Genomic DNA, 10,173 nt, shown 5'->3' with positions numbered 1-10,173 from the left:
TTTAACATTTTAAGAAAGAATAGAAATAAAAAAAATATTACCCCCTATCTCAACCTGATTATTGTTAGGATACTAATTAAAAAGAAGTATATAGGTTTACCATTTGTACCATTAATCAAAATCTAACATATGCAGCATTAGAACCTCAGACTTGATATTGCAGGAACTAATTACAACAATTTATCCATCATGGACATATGATTCCACCCATTTAATCATCCTTTTGTACTCTTAAAGGCTGCCATAATATATTCTAAGAAATTAATCATATCGAACATAGCGTTAGTCTTTCGTAATTAAAACGTGATCAAAGAGAATGAACTATACAATATACTTTGAAAGTGCTTGAAATCATATAATGGAGCCTTCTTTTTAAATTAAGGGTGTGTTTGGTATAAATTCTTTAAAATGCAGCCTAAGTATGATCAAGACCAAAAACCAATGCACCTAAGTGAAACCAGCAAGAAGTCAAGTACTAACAAAACCCTATTTGGTATTAAAGCCTTATGGTACACTCATCATTTGACTAATTCAATATTTACCTAAATACAAGTGACCTTTTAACAAAAAAATAGATACTTATTAATATAAGTGATCTTGCAAAATTAGTAAGACAAGTAGAATACTCTTGAGTCCAGATCCCCTCCCCTGTAGGTAACCATGCCACCCCATCTCACACCGTCCATGGAGTGGAGGGACCACCTTTGGGGATGGTCCCCACACCCATGGATGGTGTGGGTGGTTACCAACATGGGATAGCTCTATAAGTCCTAGTCCAGGTAGGCAAGCTTTCTCATGTAGCCGAAAAAGGATAATTCTCTTAGAAGACCATGAACCCAATGTCTATAATTAGCAAAACCCATGAAGCTACTTGGCAATGACAGGGGCAGTGGTGGTTAAAAGTCCTTTTCTTTGGGACTGGAAATTGGACTGGTGCTTCCATCTCTCTCTTTATATATTCCACTGTTTTTACATTTTAGTCCTGGTCATCTTCTATTGATGAGGTGCAATTTGGTAATTTCAAGTAAAGATATGGTCCTGTGGGCACTTTTGGGTTGTCTTCCCTTTCAACTTTTCCCTACAAATATCTTACACTTCATTCCACTGTCTACTCCAACAAGCAAACCTAGCAAGAAGAGGCAAGCACAGGTTGAAGACTCCACCTTCTCTTCCTTCCTCCACTCTCTTCTCTGGTGTGTCTCTTCTTTCATCTCCTTCACTACAAACTAAGCAAGTATTAAGAGAGAGAGAGAGAGAGAGAGAGAGAGTTTGTTGTGTTTTTAAATACTAGGTTTCCACGTTTGATGACAGTTCTTTGAGCCTACTAATCCTTTATTAAGCTTTCTTGCCAAAAACCAAAACCTTCACCTTTGTGCCTTTCTTGGGATTGATTTTTTTTTTCTCTGGCTTTGATAGTTGGGTTTTGTGACTCAAACCAGGAAATTCAGGCATAATAAAAGGGGTAAAATTCCATTTTTTTGGTCTTTCCCTAACAGGAAGAGAGACAAAGCTGCAGTGTTGGACAATTATGGGGAGAGGAAAGATAGAGATCAAACGGATCGAGAATTCAACCAACAGGCAAGTCACCTTCTCTAAGCGCCGGGGAGGGCTGATGAAGAAGGCTCATGAGCTTGCTGTGCTGTGTGATGCTCATCTGGGCCTCATCGTTTTCTCTACCACTGGCAAGTTGTATGAATATTGCAGCCCCCATCGTAGGTCTGTAAGCTTCTCAATAATCTTTTCCTCTCTCTCCTCTTTTTTTTTTTTTTTTTTTTTTTTGGTGGGTTGTGCATATGGGTGAAGTTTTTTACTTTGTTATTAAGTCTTTTATTCTTCTTGCAGTGACATCTAATGCAATAATAATGGGTGTAATTTGAGGTTTACAAGTTCATAGTTCATATTGTCTAACCTTTCATTTTCATTTGTCTTTTCTTGTAAAACCTAGTCCAAGACTTACCCTGTACCTTCTTTTTTTTGGTCCTACAAGACATGGTTGTGCTGCATTGCATCTCTCTCTCTCTCTCTGAGTGTGTGTGTGCCTAGGGTTACTTGCAGGGTCTTTAGTTTCTCTGACCTGATGTGTATGGCAGCCAGTTATGATTATTTTGCAGTCTTACTGTTGAAATCAATGAGTAAAGCACTGTAGCTGCTTATTTGTATTTAATAGTACCTTCAGTTTTTTTTTTTTTTTTTGAGGGGCGAGGGGTGTGGAGAGGGTGGTTTGAGTGTGGAGGGGAATGAGGGCTGGTTTGGAACATCATCTGACGTCATAAAACCCTGGAACAACTGGTCCTCTGATCTGCAACCCAGAAAAAAAACATCAAAGGCAACTAAAGTATAGTACTATTCAAAGCAGTCGGTCAACTTGCAGAACCAATCATGAACTGAGAGTCTCCTAGTTTTGTTACAGTGGCCATGACGTTTCAACCAGAATTTCATCCATTCCTGCCCTCGGCCCCTCACAAAGTGTGAGAAGAAGAAGAAGAAGAAGAAACACATCAGATGTTAAGATTAAGATATTGTTTTATTCTTTTGTTTTTCCATTTTAATTAGGGTTAGTTATTTGTTTAATGGAGAAAGAATAGTGGTAATTAATTTCCATCCTATAAAGGATGAAACTAATCATTAATCCTCCCACCCCCTGAAGAAAGAAGGATCAAACTAAATATATGCATGTCTAATTAATCACATACAACAGTACCATAACGTCACATGATCATGTTTTGTGCTGTTGTTCAAACAAGCTAATATATAGTCTAATTAGTGGACTCATATAATGCAAATTTAATAACTTTTGTTTTTCTTTGAGAGAATTTTGAGATAAAAAAGTACGGAAGAAAGTTTTCCTTCACCCACCATTAGGGTTCACAAACTCTTGTAGGGTTTTAGTATATATAGTCTCCACACTCATTTGAATGTTACACCATGAGAATCTATTCACCATGGCCTTAGGAAAACTCGATCCAAGACTATATATGAAGGAGCTCACAAATTTTGACAACATTAATCATAATTTATCAAAAGTATCTTGTTATTCCAATTAGGATCAAGCTTAACTGACATTACCATGTGTGAGGATTAATGTGGTTTTATCCACCCCCCCCCGCCCCCCCAAAAAAAAAATAATAATAATTTGGTAATATTGAGCTTATTATACTAAAGAACCTGTCAATGTTGAGATCTCCTAGCTTACAGGAGACATTTTTTGGGTAATTCTGATCAACTTATAAATGGATTTCTGTCAAGACCCTTGAAAGCCAGTGACCACATAATTAGGATCAAGGACTTCTAATTTTTAGTGTACCCCAAGTGGAGGATCACTAATTAGTTTTGGGGACCCAGTTTTTGTATGTTTATGTGTATGTGTTTGATCAGCGTAGGGGGTATGTATATGCGTGGATGCATGAGCTTATAATTAAATATAATTGTGAATGCCAATGGGGAGAAGGATTTTTTTTTTTTCATTTTATTATTTGCGTCTGCTAGCTCTTGCTTCTTTTGATCTCACATTCAGACTAAATCAAAGGTTAATGAATTTTATAAAATTGAAAAAAGTAGATAAACAAAAAAAAGTTATAAATTCACTTGATTCATGAACCAAGGTTACAAGCTTTCTATAATCACTTGGGATCACCATCCTGGCTTTGTAGGTTATGACGTTTCATAGGATTTTCATGGGCGAAGTAAATCTATATTTGTGGACTAATCCCTCCTTATACTATGGCGTTTTTTTTTTTTAAGGATTAGGGTTAATTTGTTGTACCTATTGATGGCAAAGCCGAAGGTGAATCTTCTAATTTTTTTCTCCTCTAACTGATTCTCAGACACCAACTGTAATCTATTTTTTCTTTTTATATATTTCTTGCTGACCATTAGCGAAAAAAGAACGAAAAAAAAAAGGGAAGGGGAGGGGGGGAATAACAGTAAGAAAGTGTCAGTTATTTCATGCAAATGATAAGTAGCCTTCTTTTATATCACACTCGTTGGCAACATTTGAATTACTCTAATTAAATCATAATGTCCATTTTATATATTCAAATATAAATTGCTAAGATTATCTCTTATGTGGCATAGCATTAAGTAGTGCAGTATAGTTGACCGTAAAACTTTGATGCATGCATTTCGTCCAAACCTCACGTTGCATGAATCATGATTTTTATCTATGATAGGCGATCTTGTCTAACTCTGTAAATCTTTGAGTGATTGTTCGTTTGGGATTTTCCATCTGTTTCCTACATCGTTTTAATTTTTTTGTTTCTACACTATGATATATATATATATAAGTAATATCCATATTTTAGCTATCATATTGTTTTATCTGATAAGGTTCTACAATTGATCACTTACTGGTCTTGAATGTATGAATTGCTGGTTCCATAATGATTATCATATTTGGTAAATGATAGTTCTTTGTGATTCATTCTCCATACTATATCTTCTTTTGTAACAATTCTTCATGACATGATCATAGCACTTACCTGCTAGGGACTCAAATCTACGTACCATGGCCATAGGGGCTAGTTAGTCACAGAATTTGCTAAATCACTAAGGAACAATTCAATGAATTAAGCTCAATTGTTTCTAAACCTGACTAACATTTTGATTTTGTTCTAATGTTATAGCATGCACCAAATAATCGAACGGTACCAAAAAGTCTCAGGGACTCGTGTTCAAGAGTATGATAACAGGGTAAAGTCAATCTCAGATTATTACTTTCTGATACTTCTTGTATTTGTTTAGGTATGCCTAGATGTTAAATTCGTAAATTCTTTCCTTTCTTTTTTTTTTTTCTAGTATACTGGTGCTGACCTTTAGCAACAAAAAATATTACAATATTCAATGAATTTTAAGAGTTTGGTATATGAAGTTCATATGGAAGAGGGTGGGAATAGGAGTGTGGATCATCTGTTTATATATAATGAATCCCTTTGTGAATCATTTCCCATATCAAATTTGTTCTATGAAACCCTTTTAAAGATTTTGAATATTTCTGAAATGTGGCAGCAAATATTTAATGAGCTGACAAAGATGAGAGGTGAAAGCGATAAGCTTCAGGCAAGCATGCGACACTTCTATGGAGAGGATTTGGCATCTTTACCTTATAACGATTTGCTTCAGCTTGAACAAACACTAGAGAATTCTGTTGATAAAGTTCGAACCAGAAAGGTAATATTTCATGCCTCCCTTAAGTCAATCTTCTTATATGCAATTCTGATCCCCATAATCTCTCTCTCTCTCTCTCTCTCTCTCTCTCTCTCTCTCTCTCTCTCTCTCTCTCTATATATATATATATATATATATGTATATATAATGGAATTTAATCCTCTTTGTTTCATAACTCACAGTATCAGCTATTGAATCAACAGCTTGACAATCTTCGTAGGAAGGTACATAATCTCTCTCTCTCTCTCTCTCTCTAGTTTGAAACTTATTAGTCTATGTGGTTGCAGGAGCAAATCTTACAGGATCAGAACAACCAAATGTACTGTTGTGTAAGTATAGCTAATTACCTATACTGTGAATATATCTGATTTCTATAGTTCAAATATTTTGAAAAAAAAAAGTCTCCTAGTAAGTATGTGGGCCAATCCAATATAATTGTATCACATTCCCATAATTATAGAAGATCTTCTATGCTATGGTTGTTTCAAATTGGCTTCCCATGTTTCACAGATTTTCAAAACCCATTATTTATTATGAAAGATGACTTAGAATAATAGTGTGTATCATTTGCATAGTTTAAGGTAGCTAGGTAGGTGTTTTTTGAAGTTTGAAGATGGAAGTTCATGTGCAATTAAAGGTTGATATATATATATATATATATAATAATTAGATTCAAGAGCTGGAGCACCACCAAGCAGTAGTGATGGCAGAACAGAAGAGCATACAGGAGCAGCAGCAGCAGCCAGTATTGGATATGGGGCTTTATGGAGATGACTTGGGAGCTGGGAGAAACTTGCTTCATATCTCCCCTCTCTCCCCTCATCACTTTCTCCCTCATCAAGGCCGTCTTCAGCCCACTCAGCCTAACCTCCAAGAAGTCACTCTCCCACCACGCCATGGAGGTTTGCAGCTTTAATAGTACGGTATATCCACTAGCCCCTTCCTTGTCATTCTTCCTCCTCTTCAAAAACATCATTATTTAACTAAAGTGGCAATGATACAAACTTAAAAAGAACTCAACCTCATAAACTGATTTACATAGTAAGAGAATTAAGACCATATCAACCCACATCAAATCTTTTTCGAAATTGATGTGGGATCAGCCTCATACGAGTGATACAAGATCATAATAAGTAACCAAATTATTAAAAATTAGAATTGGTGGTGTCAATTTGAGTCCGAATCAAGTAATTCACCCAATCCAATTATAATTTTTGAAACCCTACATCCAACTGTAAAATTGGAGAAGTTGTTATAAGCTCTTAATAGGTCAATATAAGCTTATACTAATTTGAATTTACTGTTGTTTATTTCCACAGAAACCTGAGATCTGTTGTAAAGGGCTGATTTCATCATCAGACCATGAAGAAGGTTGTCATGAGGAGTTTGTTTTTTAGATGGAACCCCCAACTGAACTGAGACAATTGTCTAATTACTTTATATTTGGGACTCATTATTATTACTAGTAGGTTTGTGTTGTGGATTCTATAAATTAGTATCTAATTATGTAAGCATTGAGAGGATATATAGTTATTAGTAATTCTCTACATGGATTAAACTCTCTTGTTTGCCATAAATGCATGCTTGTAACTTGAATAAAATGGTATACAATGAGTCTTACGTACAGATTCAGATCCTCTCCAGCGAGGGGTGTACCCAGTGCGTATTCGATAGCCAGGAGAACATAAATATACATTCCAAGGAGCTCATTATAAGCCTCTCACGCTATGGATAAGAACTTATGGGCTTAATCCGGACCTACCTTCAAGATTTTGGGGCTTAGGGCTGGGCAACCAAAGGTTCAATTCTTTTTCGCTTTGCTGTTATGTAGTTCCCACTCTTTGAGCTCAACTCTTTTGAGTCTTAGGGGTATTTAATCGAACTTGACATACCTAGTTGAACTCAACATTCATAGACTTGAGAATCGGATTGAAAGTTGGGATCTGCTGATCAGTAATAACATCGAATATGCATTTCACTACAAGCCTTTTTTTTTTCTCTTCCTTTCAGTTGCACCAAGCGAAGGTCCTAAATGCCCAAAAATAGGTCTTTTAAGTCAAGACCTAGATAAAAAATCATGTTCAGATTAATCAACTAAAAAAGGGAGGGGGTGATCGTCAAGGGTTGTTTGAATGGATTGGTGGATGGTATTGGGAACGTTTGCATAAATACGAGTAAGAAACCAAACAGACAATGAAATATGAACGCAAGATTTAAAGTGGTTCAACCATAATGTCTACATTCTATCTAATTTACTGGATAATATTTAAGTAAGCCCCCTTAAAAAAAATAATAATAAATAAAAAATCTCTACATTACTCTCCATCTCACCGTGTGATTTTTTGTAGCTAGGGTCAAGAGTTTTTCTTATATAGAGAACCTAAAAACTTTATTTTTACATAATTACATTTTCATCTCTGTACATGACATGGTTTCAAAACCTGGCCCAAATATACACAAGCCGAATAATTTCATTGCATAATACAAGACAAAAAATAAAAATAAGAAAATAAAAATAAGGACCAAGTTTTCCTAAAGCCATGTGGCCCATCACATTTGAGTCTCTATACTCTCTACTAGACAGAAAGGCTAGCACTTCAATTGGGTAGAGCTCATAGCTCTACTAACTAACCCTCTCGCTTAGATGTGGACTTTAAAGCCCCCAGTTATTCATACCTCGAGCATCATCATTTGAGAACTCAGTATCAGGAACGGGATCGGTAAGGTAGATCCCGATCTAGATTTTCTAAGATCAATTTTTATTTATTTTTATCATCCTACACCTTGTCCTTATCGATCCATCGATACAGTATCAGCCAAGTGTCAAGATCCATCAAGGCGTATACAATCTTCTTTTTTACTAATATTTAATAATCAAATTTTGAATGATAGAGTTTATTACATAATCATGCTAGGTAATAATTACAAAGCTTCATTTTTTGTTTTAATTTACTTTCACCTTAGATAATTGGCTCTCTATAGTTTTGCTACAAAAGATGTCAATACCCCAATATGACAAGAAAGATTTGCAACTTCGAAAGTTTTAACTAAGGTTTAATTTATCTATGAGAAATGGAGAAATCTCATCTCCACCAGTGATATGACCATGTGATTGGAATCTTGTGTCATCATTAACTCTCACCCACTATTGTCTAAGTTCAAAAATATCTTTTAATGCTATTCCTAAGGCTTAATGTGGAGTCCCCCTCTTTACCTTAGGTGAAAATACTTGGTCCTTAATCTTTACTAAAGTGGTTATCTTGTATTTAATTTATTGGGAAAAGTTTATCTCAACTACTAAGTCTAGATTGATTCTCTAGACTAGCACCAAATTTTGACTAGGGAAAGTTTAGGTGACAATTTTGACCGAGTGAATATTTAAGAAATGGTCTAGATTTGCCATAGATAAAATTTCGAACTTAAACTTAATTGTAAACTCTGTCATATATTTGTAAATTTGTTGCATGGCAATAGGTAATTTTTTTCTAAGAAAAAGTTTTATTTTACTTTTTTTTTTTTTTGGTCTTTTTTGAGTTTTATTTTATGATCAGCTCCATTCGTAATTAAAATTTGGCGTGCAAGGAAGGGATCTTGGAGTCTAACCATTCACAATATTTCCACTTCATCCCCCGTTTCATATATTCTTACAATTTTTTAATACTGAAAAATTTCACTATGCGAATATTTATTCTAATGATTTTTCAAAGCTCAATAATAATTGAGAAAAACATTGAGTCATCTGCCCCTTCTCCCTCTCTTCTCCCTTTCTCTTTGTTTTATTTTTCCTCTCAGCAACTTTGTTCATTTTCCTACCTATAAACCCTATCAACTAATTTTCTCTATGGCTCCATTTACTTGCAAGAAAAATAAAAGAAGATAAAATGAAATCAAATTTATACCAAGGTACAAATTTTTTTATCACTATTTTACATAATTGTATAATTCATCTCAATGGAAGGAAGTAGATAGATACAAGAGGTGCGGGGCAGACAGAAAACATTGTCCCTTACATGGTTTTAGGTATTGATATCGATCTGGTTGTATTAATCGTGCTGTATCATATCGTCATTAGATGAGACCGATCTTAATACCTGGCTGATCCAAGATCTGATTGATATCAAAACAAGGGTTAGAAAAAAAAAAAAAAAACCTATTTTTAATGAAAGTAAGGATAAAATTGAGCCATGTTCTTGTAAAACAGAGAGAATTCTTGTAATCCATTTTATTTTTCTTTAAGCACCCTGTTATTGTTTGTTTGGAAACCTACACGATCAGTTAGGGTCAAGCAAGTGCAGACAAAAATACAAAACAAAGTCTAGAAGTCCAGCCGTCCAGCACTAAGAGGAACCTTCCTTCACGTATACGTTCTAAGAGGGTTAGAACGTGGAGAATCAACTGTTCTGTTGGCTTGGGTCATTAAATTGGTACCAGCCAACCAAGGAGTCAGGTTTCGGTATCATATCAATACCATATCGATCTGGATTGGACTAGATTGGATCAATGAGTACTATTATTTTTGTCCTGCTTTTCTAGATAGAGTATATTATTTTACTCTTCTACCTTGAAACGATATACTAACTAATCAAATCAATTAGATATTTATATTGGTCTCAATCAATATTGAGATAATATGACGGGGGAGAATAGAGAAATGGAAGAGAAAGAGAGAGAGAGGGAAAAGTCTTTTATGATAGAGACGTTTTGAAATTAGTGTGGTCACGTTACCGTGATTCTTGGTGCCTAGGTTTTAGATTTCACTGGTCACTTGTTTCCAATCATAATACTTTTGCCTTATTCGAAGGGTTACCTGATGAGATAGGCCATGAAAGTGATGATCATATGGAGATTTTTCAAAACTCTCGTTTTTTGAATATCCTTTGGGTTATGGGACAAGAAATTAATATAGAAGATTATGTTGAGTCAATTCCTACAACTTTAACCAATGAAATAGCATCCTCGGGGGAAAGGAATCTTGACATTCTTAGAAAGAACGAACGAGCTGATGATGTG

The 10,173-nt window shown here is 35.0% G+C and overlaps 1 protein-coding gene across 2 annotated transcripts; it reads left to right on the top strand.

Annotated features, from left to right (window-relative positions):
- Window positions 1-1,017: 1,017 nt before the first annotated feature.
- On the top strand, window positions 1,018-6,710 carry LOC122068070 (MADS-box protein GGM13-like). Of its 2 annotated transcripts, none has more exons than XM_042631917.1 (8): window positions 1,018-1,149; window positions 1,497-1,716; window positions 4,623-4,689; window positions 5,005-5,166; window positions 5,346-5,387; window positions 5,451-5,492; window positions 5,834-6,086; window positions 6,483-6,710. In XM_042631917.1, the coding sequence occupies exons 2-7, from the start codon at window positions 1,529-1,531 to the stop codon at window positions 6,077-6,079; spliced, it is 747 nt and encodes a 248-aa protein (XP_042487851.1). In that variant the 5' UTR covers window positions 1,018-1,149; window positions 1,497-1,528; the 3' UTR covers window positions 6,080-6,086; window positions 6,483-6,710. The 2 variants fall into 2 exon arrangements, with proteins under 2 accessions (XP_042487851.1, XP_042487852.1); XM_042631918.1 differs by having other exon boundaries at window positions 1,096-1,193.
- The last annotated feature ends 3,463 nt before the right edge of the window (window positions 6,711-10,173 follow it).

The sequence above is a fragment of the Macadamia integrifolia genome, unplaced genomic scaffold (assembly GCF_013358625.1).
Source record: "Macadamia integrifolia cultivar HAES 741 unplaced genomic scaffold, SCU_Mint_v3 scaffold337, whole genome shotgun sequence".
Taxonomy (NCBI): Eukaryota; Viridiplantae; Streptophyta; class Magnoliopsida; order Proteales; family Proteaceae; genus Macadamia; species Macadamia integrifolia.
Note: the sequence above shows the minus strand (reverse complement) of the source record. Positions and strands in the feature narration are given on the sequence as shown.